General features: G+C 44.0%; 1 protein-coding gene across 2 annotated transcripts in view; it reads left to right on the forward strand.

The window, feature by feature from the left end:
* Positions 1-22,806, forward strand: part of PLCB1 (phospholipase C beta 1) — a 750,135-nt gene that overhangs the window by 572,684 nt on the left and 154,645 nt on the right. For both annotated transcript variants that reach the window (XM_056567840.1, XM_056567842.1), the window contains exon 15: positions 19,033-19,106. In XM_056567840.1, the coding sequence (XP_056423815.1) occupies positions 19,033-19,106 (74 nt within the window). The remainder of the gene's footprint in view (positions 1-19,032; positions 19,107-22,806) is intronic.

Genomic DNA, 22,806 nt, shown 5'->3' on the forward strand with positions numbered 1-22,806 from the left:
CATGTATATGTGTGCAGCATACAGTGCAGAGCCATGTATATGTGTGCAGCATACAGTGCAGAGCCATGTATATGTGTGCAGCATACAGTGCAGAGCCATGTATATGTGTGTAGCATACAGTGCAGAGCCATGTATAAGTGTGCAGCATACATTGCAGAGCCATGTATATGTGTGTAGCATACAGTGTAGAGCCATGTATATGTGTGTAGCATACAGTGCAGAGCATAGGCGTGCGCGGCCTATTGCATTAGGGTGTGCACCCTAAAGCACAAACTCACGTCGCGCGCGTGCATATATGTATATATACGCACACATACACACAGTTAGTATAGTTCCCCCACATTAGGTGCAGTATAGTCCCCCCCACATTAGGTGCAGTATAAGTCCCGCCACATTAGGTGCAGTATAGTTCCCCCACATTAGGTTGGCAGTATAAGTCCCCGCACATTAGGTTGGCAGTACAGTTCCCCCACATTAGGTTGGCAGTACAGTTCCCCCACATTAGGTTAGCAGTACAGTTCACCCACATTAGGTTGGCAGTACAGTTCCCCCACATTAGGTTGGCAGTACAGTTCCCCCACATTAGGTGCAGTACAGTTCCCCCGCATTAGGTGCAGTACAGTTCCCCCACATTAGGTTGGCAGTACAGTTCCCCCACATTAGGTTGGCAGTACAGTTCCCCCACATTAGGTTGGCAGTACAGTTCCCCCACATTAGGTGCAGTTCAGTTCCCCCACATTAGGTGCCACCTAATGTGGGGGAACTGTACTGCACCTAATGTGGGGGAACTGTACTGCACCTAATGTGGGGGAACTGTACTACACCTAATGCGGGGGAACTGTACTGCACCTAATGCGGGGGAACTGTACTGCACCTAATGCGGGGGAACTGTACTGCACCTAATGTGGGGGAACTGTACTGCACCAGTACAGTTCCCCTACATTAAGTGCAGTACAGTTCCCCCACATTCGGTGTAGTACAGTTCCCCACATTATGTGCAGTACAGTTCCCCTACATTAGGTGCAGTACAGTTCCCCTACATTAGGTGCAGTATAGTTCCCCCACATTAGGTGCAGTATAGTTTCCCCACATTAGGTGCAGTATAGTTTCCCCACATTAGGTGCAGTACAGTCCCCCCACATTAGGTGCAGTACAGTCCCCCCACATTAGGTGCAGTACAGTTCCCCCACATTAGGTGCAGTACAGTTCCCCCACATTAGGTGCAGTACAGTTCCCCCACATTAGGTGCAGTATAGTTCCCCTACATTAGGTGCAGTATAGTTCCCCCACATTAGGTGCAGTATAGTTCCCCCACATTAGGTGCAGTATAGTTCCCCCACATTAGGTGCAGTATAGTTCCCCCACATTAAGTGCAGTATAGTTCCCCCACATTAAGTGCAGTATAGTTCCTCCACATTAGGTGTAGTATAGCTCCCCACATTAGGTGCAGTATAGTTCCCCACATTAGGTGCAGTATATCTTTCCACATTAGGTGCTGTACAGTTCCCCCACATTAGGTGCAGTATAGATCCCCCACATTAGGTGCAGTATAGTTCCCCACATTAGGTGCAGTATATCTTTCCACATTAGGTGCAGTACAGTTTCCCCACATTAGGTGCAGTATAGTTCCCCCACATTAGGTGCAGTATAGTTCCCCCACATTTGGTGCAGTATAGTTCCCCCACATTAGGTGCAGTATAGTTCCCCCACATTAGGTGCAGTATAGCTCCCCACATTAGGTGCAGTATAGTTCCCCCACATCAGGTGCAGTATAGTTTCCCCCACATTAGGTGCAGTATAGTTTCCCCCACATTAGGTGCAGTATAGTTTCCCCCACATTAGGTGCAGTATAGTTTCCCCCACATTAGGTGCAGTATGGTTTCCCCCACATTAGGTGCAGTATAGTTCCCCCACATTAGGTGCAGTATAGTTCCCCCACATTTGGTGCAGTATAGTTCCCCCACAGTAGGTGCAGTATAGCTCCCCACATTCGGTGCAGTATAGTTTCCCCCACATTAGGTGCAGTATAGTTTCCCCCACATTAGGTGCAGTATAGTTTCCCCCACATTAGGTGCAGTATAGTTTCCCCCACATTAGGTGCAGTATAGTTTCCCCCACATTAGGTGCAGTATAGTTTCCCCCACATTAGGTGCAGTATAGTTTCCCCCACATTAGGTGCAGTATAGTTCCCCCACATTAGGTGCAGTATAGTTCCCCCACATTAGGTGCAGTATAGTTCCCCTACATTAGGTGCAGTATAGTTCCCCTACATTAGGTGCAGTATAGTTCCCCCACATTAGGTGCAGTATAGTTCCCCCACATTAGGCTGGCAGTATAGTTCCCCCACATTAGGCTGGCAGTATAGTTCCCCTACATTAGGTGCAGTATAGTTCCCCTACATTAGGTGCAGTATAGTTCCCCCACATTAGGTGCAGTATAGTTCCCCCACATTAGGCTGGCAGTATAGTTCCCCCACATTAGGCTGGCAGTATAGTTCCCCCACATTAGGTGCAGTATAGTTCTCCCCACATTAGGTGCAGTATAGTTTCCCCCACATTAGGTGCAGTATACTTTCCCCCACATTAGGTGCAGTATACTTTCCCCCACATTAGGTACAGTATAGTTTTCCCCACATTAGGTGCAGTATAGTTCTCCCCACATTAGGTGCAGTATAGTTCTCCCCACATTAGGTGCAGTATAGTTCCCCCACATTAGGTGCAGTATAGTTCCCCCACATTAGGTGCAGTATACTTTCCCCCACATTAGGTGCAGTATACTTTCCCCCACATTAGGTGCAGTATAGTTTTCCCCACATTAGGTGCAGTATAGTTCTCCCCACATTAGGTGCAGTATAGTTCCCCCACATTAGGTGCAGTATAGTTCCCCCACATTAGGTGCAGTATACTTCCCCCCACATTAGGTGCAGTACAGTTTCCCCACATTAGGTGCAGTATAGTTTCCCCACATTAGGTGCAGTATAGTTCCCCCACATTTGGTGCAGTATACTGTCCCCCACATTAGGTGCAGTATACTTTCCCCCACATTAGGTGCAGTATAGTTTTCCCCACATTAGGTGCAGTATAGTTCTCCCCACATTAGGTGCAGTATAGTTCCCCCACATTAGGTGCTGTATAGTTTCCCCACATTAGGTGCAGTATACTTTCCCCCACATTAGGTGCAGTACAGTTTCCCCACATTAGGTGCAGTATAGTTCCCCCACATTAGGTGCAGTATAGTTCCCCCACATTTGGTGCAGTATAGTTCCCCCACATTAGGTGCAGTATAGCTCCCCACATTAGGTGCAGTATAGTTCCCCCACATTAGGTGCAGTATAGTTTCCCCCACATTAGGTGCAGTATAGTTTCCCCCACATTAGGTGCAGTATAGTTTCCCCCACATTAGGTGCAGTATAGTTTCCCCCACATTAGGTGCAGTATAGTTTCCCCCACATTAGGTGCAGTATAGTTTCCCCCACATTAGGTGCAGTATAGTTTCCCCCACATTAGGTGCAGTATAGTTTCCCCCACATTAGGTGCAGTATAGTTCCCCCACATTAGGTGCAGTATAGTTGCCCCACATTTGGTGCAGTATAGTTCCCCCACATTAGGTGCAGTATAGCTCCCCACATTAGGTGCAGTATAGTTTCCCCCACATTAGGTGCAGTATAGTTTCCCCCACATTAGGTGCAGTATAGTTTCCCCCACATTAGGTACAGTATAGTTTCCCCCACATTAGGTGCAGTATAGTTTCCCCCACATTAGGTGCAGTATAGTTCCCCCACATTAGGTGCAGTATAGTTCCCCCACATTAGGTGCAGTATAGTTCCCCTACATTAGGTGCAGTATAGTTCCCCTACATTAGGTGCAGTATAGTTCCCCCACATTAGGTGCAGTATAGTTCCCCTACATTAGGTGCAGTATAGTTCCCCTACATTAGGTGCAGTATAGTTCCCCCACATTAGGTGCAGTATAGTTCCCCCACATTAGGCTGGCAGTATAGTTCCCCCACATTAGGCTGGCAGTATAGTTCCCCCACATTAGGTGCAGTATAGTTCCCCTACATTAGGTGCAGTATAGTTCCCCCACATTAGGTGCAGTATAGTTCCCCCACATTAGGCTGGCAGTATAGTTCCCCCACATTAGGCTGGCAGTATAGTTCCCCCACATTAGGTGCAGTATAGTTCTCCCCACATTAGGTGCAGTATAGTTCCCCCACATTAGGTGCAGTATAGTTTCCCCCACATTAGGTGCAGTATACTTTCCCCCACATTAGGTGCAATATACTTTCCCCCACATTAGGTGCAGTATAGTTTTCCCCACATTAGGTGCAGTATAGTTCTCCCCACATTAGGTGCAGTATAGTTCTCCCCACATTAGGTGCAGTATAGTTCCCCCACATTAGGTGCAGTATAGTTCCCCCACATTAGGTGCAGTATACTTTCCTCCACATTAGGTGCAGTATACTTTCCCCCACATTAGGTGCAGTATAGTTTTCCCCACATTAGGTGCAGTATAGTTCTCCCCACATTAGGTGCAGTATAGTTCCCCCACATTAGGTGCAGTATAGTTCCCCCACATTAGGTGCAGTATACTTTCCCCCACATTAGGTGCAGTATACTTTCCCCCACATTAGGTGCAGTATAGTTCCCCCACATTAGGTGCAGTATAGTTTCCCCACATTAGGTGCAGTATAGTTCCCCTACATTAGGTGCAGTATAGTTCCCCTACATTAGGTGCAGTATAGTTCCCCCACATTAGGTGCAGTATAGTTCCCCCACATTAGGCTGGCAGTATAGTTCCCCCACATTAGGCTGGCAGTATAGTTCCCCTACATTAGGTGCAGTATAGTTCCCCTACATTAGGTGCAGTATAGTTCCCCCACATTAGGTGCAGTATACTTTCCCCCACATTAGGTGCAGTATACTTTCCCCCACATTAGGTGCAGTATAGTTTTCCCCACATTAGGTGCAGTATAGTTCTCCCCACATTAGGTGCAGTATAGTTCTCCCCACATTAGGTGCAGTATAGTTCCCCCACATTAGGTGCAGTATAGTTCCCCCACATTAGGTGCAGTATAGTTCCCCCACATTAGGTGCAGTATACTTTCCCCCACATTAGGTGCAGTATACTTTCCCCCACATTAGGTGCAGTATAGTTCCCCCACATTAGGTGCAGTATAGTTTTCCCCACATTAGGTGCAGTATAGTTTTCCCCACATTAGGTGCAGTATAGTTTCCCCCACACCAGCTCGTGTTGGTCACTTACCATTCCGGCCGGCGCGCGCATCCTCTTCCTTGAATCTCCGCTCCTCTGTTGCTATGGGCGCACGCACGGGACGTCAATGACGTCCCTGCATGCGCTACTTCCCGGCGGCCCCTGTGTTTTGAAAGTTAACACGGGGGCCACTGTAGAAAGGTAACCGGGACATCCTTGTGTCCCGAAAAGATCTTTCGGGACACAGGGATGTCCCGAATGTGACGGGGGGGTCCTCTGCGGGCTGCTCATGGTGGCCTCGGATGCCTCCCTGGGCTTGATTAGGGTGTGCCTGGGCACACCCGGCACACCCCGTGCGCACGCCTATGGTGCAGAGCCATGTATAAGGGTGCAGCATACAGTGCAGAGCCATGTATATGTGTGCAGCATACAGTGCAGAACCATGTATATGTGTGTAGCTTACAGTGTAGAGCCATGTATATGTGTGCAGCATACAGTGCAGAGCCATGTATATGTGTGCAGCATACAGTGCAGAGCCATGTATATGTGTGTAGCATACAGTGCAGAGCCATGTATATGTGTGTAGGATACAGTGTAGAGCCATGTATATGTGTGTAGCATACAGTGTAGAGCCATGTATATGTGTGTAGCATACAGTGTAGAGCCATGTATATGTGTATAGCATACAGTGCAGAGCCATGTATATAAGTGTAGTACAGTACAGAGCCATGTATATGTGTGTAGCATACAGTGTAGAGCCATGTATATGTGTGAAGCATACAGTGTAGAGCCATGTATATGTGTGTAGCATACAGTGCAGAGCCATGTATATGTGTGTAGCCTACAGTGTAGAGCCATGTATATGTGTGCAGCATACAGTGCAAAGCCATGTATATGTGTGTAGCATACAGTGCAGAGCCATGTATATGTGTGCAGAATACAGTGCAGAGCCATGTATATGTGTGTAGCATACAGTGTAGAGCCATGTATATGTGTGAAGCATACAGTGTAGAGCCATGTATATGTGTGTAGCATACAGTGCAGAGCCATGTATATGTGTGTAGCCTACAGTGTAGAGCCATGTATATGTGTGCAGCATACAGTGCAAAGCCATGTATATGTGTGTAGCATACAGTGCAGAGCCATGTATATGTGTGTAGCATACAGTGTAGAGCCATGTATATGTGTGAAGCATACAGTGTAGAGCCATGTATATGTGTGTAGCATACAGTGCAGAGCCATGTATATGTGTGTATCCTACAGTGTAGAGCCATGTATATGTGTGCAGCATACAGTGCAAAGCCATGTATATGTGTGTAGCCTACAGTGTAGAGCCATGTATATGTGTGCAGCATACAGTGTAGAGCCATGTATATGTGTGTAGCATACAGTGCAGAGCCATGTATATGTGTGTAGCATACAGTGTAGAGCCATGTATATGTGTGAAGCATACAGTGTAGAGCCATGTATATGTGTACAGCATACAGTGCAGAGCCATGTATATGTGTGCAGCATACAGTGCAGAGCCATGTATATGTGTGTAGCATACAGTGCAGAGCCATGTATAAGTGTGCAGCATACAGTGCAGAGCCATGTATATGTGTGCAGCATACAGTCCAGAGCCATGTATATGTGTGCAGCATACAGTGCAGAGCCATGTATATGCATAGGCGTGTGCACGGGGTTTGCCGGGTGTGCCCAGGCACACCCTAATCCAGTGGCGTTGCGACCCGGGTGCGGCCCGCACCGGGTGACACCAAGACGCTCCGCAGCACCCCCCATCTGTGCCCGACCGTCCTTCACCAGCCCAGACCCCCGCCCCCCCGCTGTGCGGTGCGCCTGTCCGTCAGGCGCACCGCACAGCGCTGCCTCCTTCTCCTGTTTGTGCCCTGCCCCGCTCCGCTCTGGCTCACCTTCAGTTGGTCCGGTCATGTGACGGCGCGTTACTGCCGTCACATGACCATCAGGACGTCACGCTGTATTCAAGGACGCCGGCCCCAGAGCGTGACGTGACGGTACGCGGTTCACAGGATTACCGCGCTGAGTGAGTGAATGTTATTTCAACCTGCCTACTGGGTCTGGGGGGAGGGGGTTAATCTGGGGCACCGTACTATCTTCCTACAGGGGGGGGGGGAATAGGGTTAATCTGGGGGGTACTGCATTCCTACAGGGGGGAGAGGGGGTTAAACTGGGGGGTACTACCATCCTACTGGAGGGGGAGGGGGTCATCAGGGGGTACTACCTTCTAACAGGGTGGGGGATAGGGTTAATCTGGGGGGTACTGCATTCCTACAGGGGGGGAGGGGGTTAATATGGGGCCCCGAGTAGGCAGGTAGTACCCCCAGATTAACCCCCTCCCCCCCAGTAGGATGGTAGTACCCCCAGATTATCCCCACCCCCAGTAAGAAGGTAGTACCCTCAAATTAACCCCCTCTTCCTGCCAGTAGGAAGGTAGCACCCCCAGATGCTGGTGGCCTCCATGTCTATTTTGCTTTTGTAGGGAACTGTACTGCACCTAACGTGGCGAATTATACCGCACCTAATGTGGGGGAACATACTGCACCTAATGTGGGAACTATACTGCACCTAATGTGGGGGGAACTATACTGCCAACCTAATGTGGGGAACTATACTGCCAACCTAATGTGGGGAACTATACTGCCAACCTAATGTGGGGAAACTGTACTGCACCTAATGTGGGGGAACTATACTGCCAACCTAATGTGGGGGAACTATACTGCACCTAATGTGGGGGAACTATACTGCACCTAATGTGAGGGAACTATACTGCACCTAATGTAGGGGAACTGTACTGCACATAATGTGGTGAACTATACTTCACCTAATGTGGGGGAACTGTACTGGTGCAGTACAGTTCCCCCACATTAGGTGCAGTACAGTTCCCCCACATTAGGTGCAGTACAGTTTCCCCTCATTAGGTGCAGTACAGTTCCCCCACATTAGGTGCAGTACAGTTCCCCCTCATTAGGTGCAGTACAGTTCCCCTTCATTAGGTGCAGTACAGTTCCCCCACATTAGGTGCAGTACAGTTCCCCCACATTAGGTGCAGTACAGTTCCCCCACATTAGGTGGCACCTAATGTGGGGGAACTGAACTGCACCTAATGTGGGGGAACTGTACTGCGAACCTAATGTGGGAGAACTGTATTGCAAACCTAATGTGGGGGAACTGTACTGCCAACCTAATGTGCGGGGACTTATACTGCCAACCTAATGTGGTGGGACTTATACTGCACCTAATGTGGGGGAACTATACTGCACCTAATGTGGCGGGACTTATACTGCACCTAATGTGGGGGAACTATACTGCACCTAATGTGGGGGAACTATACTAACTGTGTGCGTATATATATACATATATATATATGCACGCGCGCAGCGTGAGTTTGTGCTTTAGGGTGCACACCCTAATGCAATAGGCTGCGCACGCCTATGTGTATATGTGTGTAGCATACAGTGCAGAGCCATGTATATGTGTGCAGCATACAGTCCAGAGTAATGTATATGTGTGCAGCATACAGTGCAGAGCCATGTATATGTGTGCAGCATACAGTGCAGAGCCATGTATATGTGTGCAGCATACAGTGCAGAGCCACCTGAAATTTCTGAAGGTGTCCCTGATCGTTCCCATTCCCCTTTCTTCTCCATCTGGCACAGACTGCCATTATGAATTATTTTTGCTTTGACTTGTCTCTGCACACAAACCCCCAGTCCTGCTGCAACCAACAATGCCCCCTACACAATAACAGTGCCCGCATTTGTGCCCCAACACAGTAATAATTCCCCAATTGTGCCTACCACAAAATAATAATGCCCCTTTCATTTGCCCCTAGACTAATAGTGCTTTCTGCTTGGCCTATTACCCCCTTGTGTCCCCATGTTAATGCAGGAGCCAAATAGATGCCCAGCTAATGATAGCATCTACATTCTGCCTGTCCCATGTAAATCACTACTCTAAATGCCATAAAGGACGATAGAACAGGAGGTGCAGAATACATCAGCATGCTGTCAGGCAGTAAAATATTAAGGAATAAAGTCTATTTTTCTATTTAAATAGGAACTGGAGGTTTGGCGCGGTGTGCTTGTAATGCGTGGCACAGGCCCTGGATCTGTGTACCTCGGTGTGGTAAGGGGGTCTATATGCCTGGGCACAACTGCGACCTTTGCGACCCCATAGCTATTCTGAGGGATTTCAATAATTATATTCTTTTTTGGTTTACTTTACTAGGTTCCTGCTAGGTTTACTTACTGACAGTTATGTTATTCAGATGAACTAAACCTATCATAAAAAAATCAGTATTTATCTTTATGGTGAGGATTGTTTGATCACTGCGGTATATTCACATAATGCATATATGGGGCTAGAATAGAGCTATTGAACTACATCACCATTGTTCTCCCTCCCTCTGTATTCTGCAGCAGACCTCAGATGACTCCCTCCCGTAATTAGATACAATTATTTTATAATAACAGAGTTTTCGGTTTCTGGTATCAATCAATTTGCTTTTGCTCTCAGTGTGAGAAATATTATTATTCACCCTGAAGAATTTAAAGGGGTTTTACCGTTTAAAAATGATGACATATCACTAGCATATAAATGAAACAGTAATGGGATGTAGAAGAAAAGATGAGCACCACCAAAGTCCCAGCAGACAATCCCAAACAGCCAATAGGCTTAACACAGGCACAGGGTATCCACCACTCAAACGTCCCAGTCAGCGGTGCTATGCAAAACAGATGAGGTCACGTCTAATGCAAAGTGGAAGAAAATAGCGGCACTCACTGCTGCGGTGCAGGACATCTTTATTGTGCAGCGGATACAGCAGGGCACAGAAGAGCTGGAGCAATTTAAAACAGAGCAACACAGTGTTTCACTGGCGGCTTCTTTCGGCTCTGTGATAGAACCGGAAGAAGCACCGTAGCAGTGAGTGCCACTATTTTCTTCCACTTTGCATCAGATGTAAATAACAGCATATTTGGGAATGAAACTAACATTTTGGTGGTGGGAAACTATAGAGTTGGAATGGCGAGTGGACTGGCTTTAGTTAGAATGTGTACAGTGGGGATCAAAAGTTTGGGCACCCCAGGTAAAAATTTGTATTAATGTGCAAAAAGAAGCCAAGGAAAGATGGAAAAATCTCCAAAAGGCATCAAATTACAGATTAGACATTCTTATAATATGTCAGTAAAAGTTAGATTTTATTTCCATCATTTACAATTTCAAAATAACAGAAAACAAAAAAATGGAGTTTGCAAAAGTTTGGGCAACCTGCAGAGTTAATATCTTGTACTGCCCCCTTTGGCAAGTATCACAGCTTGTAAACGCTTTTTGTAGCCAGCCAAGAGTCTTTCAATTCTTGTTTGAGGTATCTTTGCCCATTCTTCCTTACAAAAGTCTTCCAGTTCTTTGAGATTTCTGGGCTGTCTGCCACGCACTTCTCTTTTAAAGTCTATCCATAGATTTTAATTATGTTGAGGTCAGGAGATTGTGAAGGCCATGGCAAAACCTTCAGTTTACGCCTCTTGATGTATTTTGAGGTGTGTCTAGGATCATTATCCATTTGTAGAAGCCATCCTCTCTTTAACTTCAGCTTTTTCACAGATGGCATCAAGTTAGCATCCAAAATTTGCTGAAATGTTATTGAATCCATTTTTCCTTCTACCCGTGAGATGTTCCTTGTGCCACTGGCTGCAATACAACCCCAAAGCATGATTGATCTACCCCCATGCTTAACAGTTGGACAGAGGTTCTTTTCATTAAATTATGTTCCCCTTCTTCTCCAAACGTACCTTTGCTCATTCCGGCCAAAAAGTTCAATTTTAACCACAGAACTTGTTTCCAAAATGCATCAGGCTTGTCCATATGTTACATAGTTACATAGTTACATAGTTAGTATGGTCGAAAAAAGACATATGTCCATCAAGTTCAACCAGGGAATTGAAGGGTTCATTTGCAAAGTTCAAGTGCTGATTTTTGTGGTGAGGATGTAGAAGAGGTTTTCTTCTGATGACTCTTCCATGAAGACCATATTTGTACAAGTATCTCTTTATAGTGGAATAGTGTACCACAACTCCATTGTCTGCCAGATCTTTCTGGAGGGATTGGGCAGTCAAACGTGGGTTTTGAATAGTTTTTCTCACAATCCTGCGAGCTGTTCTATCTGATATTTTTCTTGGTCTTCCAGGTCTTGCTTTAACTTCCACTGTTCCTGATGACTGCCATTTCTTAATTACATTCTTAACAGAGGATATTGACATCTGAAAACGTTTTGCTATCTTCTTATAGCCTTCTCCAGCTTTGTGAGCGTCAACTATTTTCAGTTTGAGATTTCTAAACAACTGCTTAGAAGAACCCATGGTGCTGATTGTTGGGGCAAGGTCAGATGAGTCTGGGCATTTAAAACCTTGGAGATTGACATCACCTGGTCTTCCCAGATGACCCATGACAATCTATGACACTGGCAGGTCTCAGCTTAGCAAAGGGGGCAGTGCATGCTATAAATTCTGCAGGGTGCCAAAACTTTTGCAGACGCCATTTTTTTGTTTTCTGTTATTTTGAAAGTGTAAATGATGGAAATAAAGTCTAACTTTTATGGACATACTATAAGAATGTCTAATCTGTAATTTGATGCCTTTTGGAGATTTTTCCATCTTTCCTTGGCTTCTTTATACACATTAATACAAATTTTTACCTGTGGTGCCCAAACTTTTGATCACCACTGTACCCTAATGGCCCTAAAAAGCACAGAAAGTAATACGAGACCCGGGCTCTGAAGAATCCCACGTATTGTATGTATTTATAATGATTGGAAATAACATATGTCAATTTATTTTACATGTAATCTTTATACAGATGTAGAGAGTAAATCCTCCAAAACACACCAGAACAATCAAATTTAATGAAATTCATATTCTTTATTAGACACAAAATACATAAAAACATTTAAATGAGACAGCAACAAGCAGAAAAATTCTGACTGCTAGATACATGGAGTATGTAAACATGGAAAAAGGGGAGTGCAAGTATACATAAAGTGACTAATGCTATCTATAGAGCTGCAAAAAAAGTGCATCGTGCATAGATGTAAGCAATGTAAACACTTAGCTAATTCAGGCAGTTGGCAAAGGATATTGCACATATTCCCAAGAGTAAAGATCAACACCCATAAGGTGGGTAATTGTTCCGTTCAGCAAGGTAGAGAGGACCCACTCATGTGGAGGCGAGAAACCTCACCATTCCCATGTGGGTCTGCTGGGGAGCACAATAATGTATTTACCAGAGCATATGAGAGGAACACTTACCCAGTCAGTAACACGTCAGACCCCATTGGATTATAGATGTAGAGAGTACCAAATTCATAGCTGGTCTGCTACATTTATTACAAAACTAATAGCGCAGTGTGCTTTGCAAAGAGCAGATATATATATATATCTTTGACAAAAGTCTATGGCTCCTTTTGTAGCACCCTACGCTGTTAGCAAAGAGGAGCAGGGACAGTAAGCCAGGGATGCTTTATTAACGATTTAGTACCCCTGGCTTACTGTTTAGAGATTCCCTTGGCTGGTTGGTCTGCTCCTGACCCAGGGAATCTTTGCTGTGTGACATAGGAAACCAGCAGTGTATTATGCAACACTAGCTTACCTATTCTGCTTAATGCTAATCTAGTTCCTATGTTTGGTGCTGACTACATCTGTATACTGAATAAATTATTTTAAAAAAATAGTCAGACTGCCTAATCTTTCCCTAGACCTTTCCCTGAACTCAAACCTAAGACCAGAAAAACAATCTTCACTGTCCCTGCAATATTATTATGAAAACCCTTTCTATCAGAAACAAAAAAATCTGTGACTAAACAAAGAAGAACCAGAAACAAACAGAACTAGAAACTAGACTACAAAAATGTGCCTTATGGTCCTTTCCAATGTCAGGTGACATCTTCTGTGCCATGTCTCTGCTGTGCACCCTGGACTTCCTCGTCTGGACTCTTTACTGATGCTTCAGCGATTGCTTCAGTTTCCCTCTGCCTTCTGGCTGAGACTTATATGGACTGTGTGCACTGTCTATTGGATCCCCCTCCAATTCCTCACAGGCACCACCTTATCCCTTCCTTTGGTGCCTGAGCTATATTGTAGGCTTCTATAGCTTAGGTCCCAGTCTGTCTGTCTGATTCCTTTGCTCTTGTCTTTGGTCCTAGCTTCTTCCATGTAGCTACACCTGAGCTCCAGCTTTACTGTTGTAACAGCACCAGCTCTGCTTAATCACTTGGCCCGCTCTACTGCATCTGATTCTGCCTGCAGATATCTTCAGCTAAAGCGCCCGCTTGCCTCCACTTGCCTGTACCCTGGTGCTTGGCATCGGGGCATTCTGGCCAGCCCAGCCAGTGGCAACTTACTGTGACCACTTTATTGGCACTGTGGGTTTACACCTATTGGGGCATTAGGGGGCATACTATAGAAAAATTAAAGTTATACTGGAGACAAATGGATTTTTGTTTACGATATAATCCACACAAATCTGTTCAAGCCTTTATAAAGAGAAGCTAACCAATATGAAATTCTACTGCAGACAGCCCAAGGCTGACAGTTAAAGTTAGCTGATCCAGAGCAGTAGATCAGCTGTAAGACCGTAGCATCTGATCCAAACAGCACTATTGGAGAAAAGAGAATAGTAGAAAGATCCTGATATTTGTAACACATTCAAGTGAATTAGGTCAGTGCCGTGACCCCTTCGTTCTCATGATTGGTGAAGTTTTCAAAGGTTGGACCGATTATAAACTGATGGCATATCCTAATGTTATGGCATCACTTTTTTTTAAATGGGAATACCAATTTAAAGAGGTTTTTACCTGTCAAATATAACAGTACATCATTTATGAATTTGTGTCACTGACCAGTATACTTGCTGGACAACTATCCCAAACATTTTCGGGAGTAGCCAAATGTCATCAGTTTCAGCTTCTCATTTTTGTCTAATTTTGCCAGGGAAGTTACCATCAGCTATGCCTATCCCCTATAGCAGGTGCTGCAGATGAAATATAGCATTAAAAGGCAACCATTCAAATAAATGAAGAGTTGCTGTTTGTAAGCTGCTCTCTACTAATAGAGGAGGGTAAATATAATAATTTGAGTCAAATGTTTTCTCCTTTAAAGTAGCCTGCACCACATTACTAAGCTCTTCTTGCAGTATTTAAGAGTTTTGACAATGGGCTAAATGTTTACATGTTTCAGGAGTTACATGTCAGGCGGACATCTAAACTTAGAAGCAGATAAACAGACCTGTGATTTATATATCATTCCTATTGCTCACAAGGTCTGAAGCACCTTTATATGTGGCTCTGTTGGCATAAACAAACGTACATCTCGTTTTCACTTTTTGCCAAAGCAACTGTTATGTCTATATAGTCATTTATTATTGGATTGACTTTGCATAAATATTTGTGCTAAACATATTGACTAAAATGGGACATTTAACTATTAGATAGTAACTGAGACTAAACTTAAGAGAATGTTCCTATGTGTATTTTCTGTTGGACATTTACTTGATGATAAGGAGCAAGATGGAACATCTCCAGAAGACCACATCTCAAAAAAATAAAAATAAAAATCTCAATCTATACCAGATATTTTGTGATAGTTTTTTCAAATTTTCTGAGCAATTTTGGGTGATCCTTTTGAAAGAGATTTCATTACATATTTAATCTCTATAAAGTTTTAGGTTACTTTATACAATATATACCTTATTTTATCTATCTTGTACTGATACTAAGTTACTAAGGCACAGCGCTGCATTCAAAATTAAGGCACAGCGCTGCATTCAAAATTCTGTAGGCTCCCCCTTGAACAAATGAAAATTAATCTTTTTTTCGTAATTATTTGTTGCCATGTGTTAGGAGCCACGGCAGGTGGTGAATCCTCTGGACCTGTGTGGGTGGAGACGCGAGCCATGCCAGGGAGCGGAGTCTAAGGTGCCGCTGGTTTTCACCAGAGCCTGCTGCAAAGCGGGATGGTCTTGCTGCGGCAGATGGCACCCAGGTCGCTACCCCTGGCAAGACTCGTCCACTCAGGTAGCTGGGGGGGTGGCGTGGCACAGAAGGTGACTGGCAAGATGGCAGACAGACAGGGCAGGAACACAGGTACAGGATAGGACCGGAACAAGGGATAGATGTACAGTAGCTGAGACACAGGACTAAGCAATGGCAATGGGACTTCACAATGGCTACCAAAGATACGGCAGGGAAACCAGGGAGGAGCAAATACTTATGGACCAGGGGACAGGTGCAGGCACTTTCATTAATTGGGTACTGGCCCTTTAAGAGTAAGAGCTACGGCAAGCGCACGCCCTAGAAGGCAGAGGCACGAGCGCCGGAGCTGCAGGGACACCAGGAAACAGACAACAAGGACAGTGAGGGACGGGCTGAGACTCGCATGCGAGTCCGGACGGAGCGCAGGCGTAACACCATGTTTTCCAAATCAATAGTTAGAGTTAAACTGTAAAGTGTACCTGTCATTTGAAAAAAACTTTTTATATAGATAATAACAAAAAAGGTTAAGGTTGTCTTGTCCAGCAGCTATCACCTGTGTGTCTCTGTGCAGAGACAAAATACAGGAAGTGTGAGGGCGGGACAAGCAGGGCTCTGTGCACTTAGGACAAGTAGAGCTCTGTGCACTGAGGACAAGCAGTGCTCTGTACACTGAAGACAAGCAGGGCTCTGTACACTGAGGATAAGCAGGGGTCTGTGCACTGAGGAAAAGCAGAGATCTGTACACTGAGGACAAGCAGGGCTCTGCACACTGAGGACAAGCAGGGCTCTGTACACTGAGGACAAGCAGGGATCTGTACACTGAGGACAAGCAGGACTCTGTACACTGAGGACAAGCAGGGCTCTGTACACTGAGGACAAGCAGGGCTCTGTACACTGAGGACAAGCAGGGCTCTGTACACTGAGGACAAGCAGGGCTCTGTACACTAAGGACAAGCAGGGCTCTGTACACTGAGGACAAGCAGGGATCTGTACACTGAGGACAAGCAGGCCTCTGTACACTGAGGACAAGCAGGGCTCTGTACACTGAGGACAAGCAGGGCTCTGCACACTAAGAACAAGCACTACTTGTCCTCAATGTACAGAGCCCTGCTTGTCCTCGGTGTACAGAGCCCTGCTTGTCCTCAGTGTACAGAGCCCTGCTTGTCCTCAGTGTACAGGGCCCTGCTTATTTTCAGTGTACAGAGCTCTGCTTGTCCTCAGTGTACAGAGCCCTGCTTGTCCTCAGTGTACAGAGCCCTGCTTGTCCTCAGTGTACAGAGTCCTGCTTGTCTTCAGTGCACAGAGCCCTTCTTGTCCTCAGTGCACAGAGCCCTGCTTGTCCTCAGTGTACAGAGTCCTGCTTTTCCTCAGTGCACAGAACCCTGCTTGCCCTCAGTGTACAGAGCCCTGCTTGTCCTCAGTATACAGAGCCCTGCTTGTACTCAGTGCACTGAGCCCTGCTTGTCCTCAGTATACAGATCCCTGCTTGTCCTCAGTACACAGAGCCCTGCTTGTTCTCAGTGTACAGAGCCATGCTTGTCATCAGTGTACAGAGCCCTACTTGTCCTCAGTATACAGAGCCCTGCTTGTCCTCAGTGCACTGAGCCCTGCTTGTCCTCAGTGTAAAGAGCGATGCTTGTCTAACGCTTCCTGTATTTTGTCCCAGTAAAGACACACAGGCAATATCTGCAGGGTTAAAGGGGTACTCCGCTGGAAAACATTTTTTTTTTTTAATCAACTGGTGCCAGAAAAGTAAACTGATTTGAAAATTACTTCTGTTAAAAAATCGTAATCCTTCCAGTACTTATCAACTGCTGTATGCTCCACATGAAGTTCCTTTCTTTTAAAATTTCCTTTCTGTCTGACCACAGTGCTGTCTGCTGACACCTCTTTCCATGTCAGGAACTGTCCAGAGCAGGATAGGTTTGCTATGGGGATTTGCTCCTACTCTGGACAGCTCCAAAAATGGACAGAGGTGTCATCAGAGAGCACTGTGGTCAGACAGAAAGGACATTCAAAAAGCAAAAAACTTCCTGTGGAGCATACAGCAGAAGATAAGTACTAGAAGGATTAAGAATTTTAAATAGAAGTAATTTGCAAATCTGTTTAACTTTCTGGCACCAGTTGATTTAATGAAAAATGTTTTCCAGTGGAGTACCCCTTTAAGACTGCATTTTGTCACCCAAAAATATACACGTTTTTTAACCAATGTATATTTCAAATATACTTATAATGTTATTAACTACATTATATAAAGAGGTTTTTGCAAATGACAGTGACTATTTAGGAATCATTCACTAAAATATTGACAGTTTGGCTTTTATGTGAATTCTTTGCAGCATAGACTTCACTAATATAGATAAACACTAATATAGCTAAAGATAAACAATATTAGCCCTCAGGTACTAATAATGTTGTAATTGTGTTTAAACTGTTGGTCAGGTCCTGTGACTTTTTTGAGGTGCATTGTCACAGAAAAAAACTATTGAGCACATTTCCTGCCACTTGTCAACATGGAGTTTCTAAATGATTTTTTTTTTACAGCAAAACGTGTAAAAAAAAAAAAATGCTTTACCAATGGCATCAGGAGAGTATGTTTGATTTTTCCTTTCATTAGGACTCTTAAAGCGGTACTCCGGTGAAAACCTTTTTTTCTTTTAAATCAACTGGTGGCAGAAAGTTAAACATATTTTTAAATTACTTCTATTAAAAAATCTTAATCCTTCCTGTACTTATTAGCTGCTGAATGCTACAGAGGAAATTCCTTTATTTTTGGAACACTGATGACATCACGAGCACAGTGCTCTCTGCTGACATCTTTGTCCATTTTAGCAACCATGCATAGCAGATGTATGCTAAGGGCAGCATGTTGACTCAGTGGTTAGCACTGATGCCTTGCAGTGCTAGAGACTTGGGTTCAAATCCCACTAAGGACAACAATAAATAAAGTGTTATTATTATTATAATAACGTCAGCAGAGAGAACTGTGCTCGTGATGTCATAAGAGAGCATTCCAAAAACCAAAGAATTTCCTCTGTAGTATTCAGCAGCTAATAAGTACAGGAAAGATTAAGATTTTTTAATAGAAGTAATTTACAAATATGTTTAACTTTCTGCCACCAGTTAATTTAAAAGAAAAAAGGTTTTCACCGGAGTACCCCTTTAAAAATGATTTTGAAAAACAAACTGTTTAAAACAATACAAATTCAGTTAGGAAAAAAGAAAAATAGAAATGAAAAACAAGACAAAAAAAGGAAATAGAGATTAATTATCTAGTACTAATGATCATCACCATCATCTGATATGTAAGCCGATATCATAAATTAGGAGTAAATCTGTTTTATTTAGGTGCCATCTTATATGATATTTTATTACAATGTACCAACCAAATATAAATGACCACTGAATATAACTTTCATCCAATCCTCCACACTGTATGATTCTTCTCTTTAGTACTATTTTCTTAGTCCTACAATTTATTTGGTATTTTACTGTATATGTGAATACTATGTAATTCAAATTCTTACAGTTCGGTCACAAACATTGACTCCTGTTTTTGTCTTTTGTTTCACCACTGGTTCTCTGTTCAGAATGTAGACGCCATGTCATGACTTAACTTTCAGAGGATCAGTGATGAATGGCAATGGTCTATGCCAGTTGAAGAAATATATGTTTAATATTTGTATTTTCCCACAAACACCATAGTAAAATGGTTTTCTGACAATTACACAATTCAATTAGTTTTTAAGGTATCTTTCTGTTCAATATCTGTTACAGGTGAAGCCGACATTGAGAGTGAGGAAGATGATGATGACGAAGATGATGACTGTAAGAAATCTTTCATGGATGAAGTAAGACTCCTTGTATATATTTTGTAAAATAGTCAATGCTACCTACTGTTGACTTTTTTCACATCTATTATATGGCTATTCCCATCTTAAAGGGGTTATCCAGGAAAAAAACTTTTTTTTATGTATCAACTGGCTCCAGAAAGTTAAACAGATTTGTAAATTACTTCTATTAAAAAATCTTAATCCTTTCAGTACTTATGAGCTTCTGAAGTTAAGGCTGTTCTTTTCTTTCTAAATCCTCTCTGATGACACCTGTCTCGGGAAATGCCCAGTTTAGAAACAAATCCCCATAGCAAACCTCTTCTAAACTTGGCATTTCCCGAGACAGGTGTCATCAAAGAGGATTTAGACAGAAAAGAACAACCTTAACTTCAGAAGCTCATAAGTACTGAAAGGATTAAGATTTTTTAATAGAAGTAATTTACAAATCTGTTTAACTTTCTGGAGCCAGTTAATATATATATAAAAAAAGTTTTTTTTTCCTGGAATACCCCTTTAAGTTGTTATCTTCTTTCTATAAGATAGGGTATATCAAGCTGATCGGTGTTACTCTACCTGATCAGCTGACTATTACCCCCCCCCCCCCCAACTTGACTAGGTTCCCTGTGCACTTAATAAGAAAGGAACCATTGCTCGGTTGGGAGAAAAACCCATGTAGGTATCTATAGGGGTGCAGGTGTAGTGTTGGGGATGCACCTCCCTGTCCCCTGCATTACAACATCTGTATGTAAATTTTGGAATCTACAATGCTGAAGTACAATGGAAGCATAAAACAAAGCTGACAAATTAGCTATTGGAGATAAATGGATTCATTTGCTCAGAATAAATCCATTATAGTGGCCATATGTTTAATAATATAAGTATTCATCATCATCATTAAGGATGAGTGAATCAAATCTGACGAATCGGAATTTGTTACAAATCTCAGGAAAAATGTTGCTTCTCAACGAATCCGAATATTGCCATGGTTCGATTGCACAAATCGCTTCATTAAACTCAATTTAGTGTGGTCCAGGCTCCAGGGCATCTAAGATGGTGGCTTCACATGTCAGGACATAGGGCAAGGAACTCTGGGAAGGCGGGATGACGGGTAGGCGGGATGACCCTGAATCACATGCAGCATGCAGCCTATCAGCAGCCAGCCACCCCTGTGATGTCACAGCCCCTTTTTTTCCTTTTCTAGTCCTAAGGGACTAGTTACTGTGAAAGGCCAGCCAAAAGTACACACCTGCTGCTGTTCTAGACAAATACTGTTTTAAGTGTAGTGGAGCGTATTGTCCTCCCCTCATAAGTGCATACCACGTACGTACATCTACGTTGGGTACCATTTTGTTCCTGTTATAGTCCTAAGGGCCTAGTTACTGTGAAAAGCCAGCCAAAAGTACACACCTGCTGCTGTTCTAGACAAATACTGTTTTAAACGTAGTGGAGCGTATTGTCCTCCCCTCATAAGTGCATACCACGTACGTACATCTACGTGGTGTACCATTTTGTTCCTGTTAAAGTCTTAAGGGCCTAGTTACTGTGAAAGGCCAACCAAAAGTACGCACCTGCTGTTATTCTAGACAAATACTGTTTTAAGTGTAGTGGATCGTATTGTACTCCCCTCATGTACGCACTATGTATGTCAGGGAGAGAAGTGCCAGGATGTGCACAGAGGAGTGGCAGAGGCCTAAATTCATCAGGCGCAGGCAGTGGTCACAGCAGACATGGGGCGAGTGGCAGCAGGTGTTGCAGCAAGAGGCCTCAGCTAGCGGTCGTGTCTAGACCAGCAACCCATCTGCCGTCATTTACTGGTTAAGTCGGTCATCCACTTCATTACAAGTGACATCTGACACCCCCAGTCAACAGTCGTCGGGTTCCTCAGACACAGCCCTCAGTTGGCATGGCCCGGGAGCAGTCCCAGTCCTCCAATTGCCTTTGTCCTGTGCTGTTCCCTCCCCCATAGAAGTATCCTTTGCTGTGATGAGGAAAATGACGTGGTAGGTAGTGTTGCGAGTGTTCAGGCTCCTGAAGCAGACACTGTTGAGGAACCTGAGGAGGACATCAGTGTCCTGCAGACACAACTCGATGATGATGAAGCCGATCGCACTTGGGAGCCGGTTGCAGAAGGGGCTTCATCATCACCAGGAGAAGAGGGTAGCAGGTTGCCCGTGAGGCAGCAGATGAGCCAGCAAGGTGGTAGCATGGTTGGGAGTCAGCATGGTGGCAGCAGTAGGAAATCTGGAGCCAAACGTGCCCAGGGTAGACCACCTGCTGTCAGGGACCGACCGGGGGACAGGGAGAGTGAGCCCTAAACTGACCCTAAAACATCTCTCCCGGCCTACTTGCCCATTCACCCTAAAGATGGATTGACAACTGGGCACCGGTCCCTTCTTGCGATAAAATTGCAGTGGTGTAAAAACACATAATATATATTGTCGGTCACAGACCAGAACAGAAACAGAAAACAACTAGACAACCAGATATACCAGACAGAATACAAATACTAACAGGGCTGAATATAAATTCATAAACAGAGCAGAGTATAGTGAATTAACAAACAGTTCATAAACCGGATATCAGATAAACAGCATACATGATAAAATGAACAAGACTAGGCATGATATGAGTATACAGCAGAATCCAGGAGATGAAGGGGATAAACAGAACTGATAGCCAAAACACTAAACTGAACAGGTAACATAGAACACTGTTCACAAACAGGTACAAGAACATACAAACTGGACTCTCCACTCCACTATAGGTGTAACCATTAATAATAAAGCCAAATAGTAGGAAACGGAAATATAATACATGAAACACTAGACTAGAACCAGTTGATTCTAAATAGAGTCCAGAATACGGAACAAGAATATAACATACAAAACACAGGGTACAGGCTAGACTCAGACACAGTGTGAACACAGACTGAGCAGACCGAACAAACATAATCCTAAAACTGACTATTGTAACACAGACTCAAATGCAAAGAGCATGCTATATAACCATAGCTAAAAACCCAGATAAAATGACAAAATAAATACAAGGTAAATGCTAAAGCAGACTTGTGTATTGCACAATAACCAGCACAAGAATGCACGAGAACTCTGGTTAAATAACTCCACCCGAGTTCTCATTCGTTCAGAGCATTAACTATTCCCTATCCAGGTAGAATGGCAAACTGCTCTGAACAAACTAGTGTGTGAATACACACCTAAACAGAAAAGTATGAAAACAAATAAAATGACATTACACCTGCTTTGCGGCGGTTTTTCATCAAGTATCCGGAGGATGTTAACATGGCCACATACAATTTAAAAAAATATTTTTTATCTTTTCAATTGTGAGGCCCTATGGTCTTGTCAGGCTGCCGCCACCTCAAAGCTGTTTCACTCTGTCACCATATGGTCTCCTCTTGCTGCTGCCACCTCCAGGCTTGGTCATTCTGCCACATTTTGGTCTCCTCATGCTGGTGTCACCTCCAGGCTGTGTCATTGTGCCGCCATGTGGTCTCCTCATGCTGCTGGCACATTACATAATTTTTTTTTTATATTAATCTATTTAAAATCTTCAATTTACATTTAAAAATAAATAAATATATATATATATATATATATATATATATAAAATCTTTTCAATTGTGAGGCCCTATGGTCTCGTCAGGCTGCTGCCACCTCCAGGCTTGGTCATTCTGCCACATTTTGGTCTCCTCATACTT

Source organism: Hyla sarda, chromosome 3, assembly GCF_029499605.1.
Source record: "Hyla sarda isolate aHylSar1 chromosome 3, aHylSar1.hap1, whole genome shotgun sequence".
Taxonomy (NCBI): Eukaryota; Metazoa; Chordata; class Amphibia; order Anura; family Hylidae; genus Hyla; species Hyla sarda.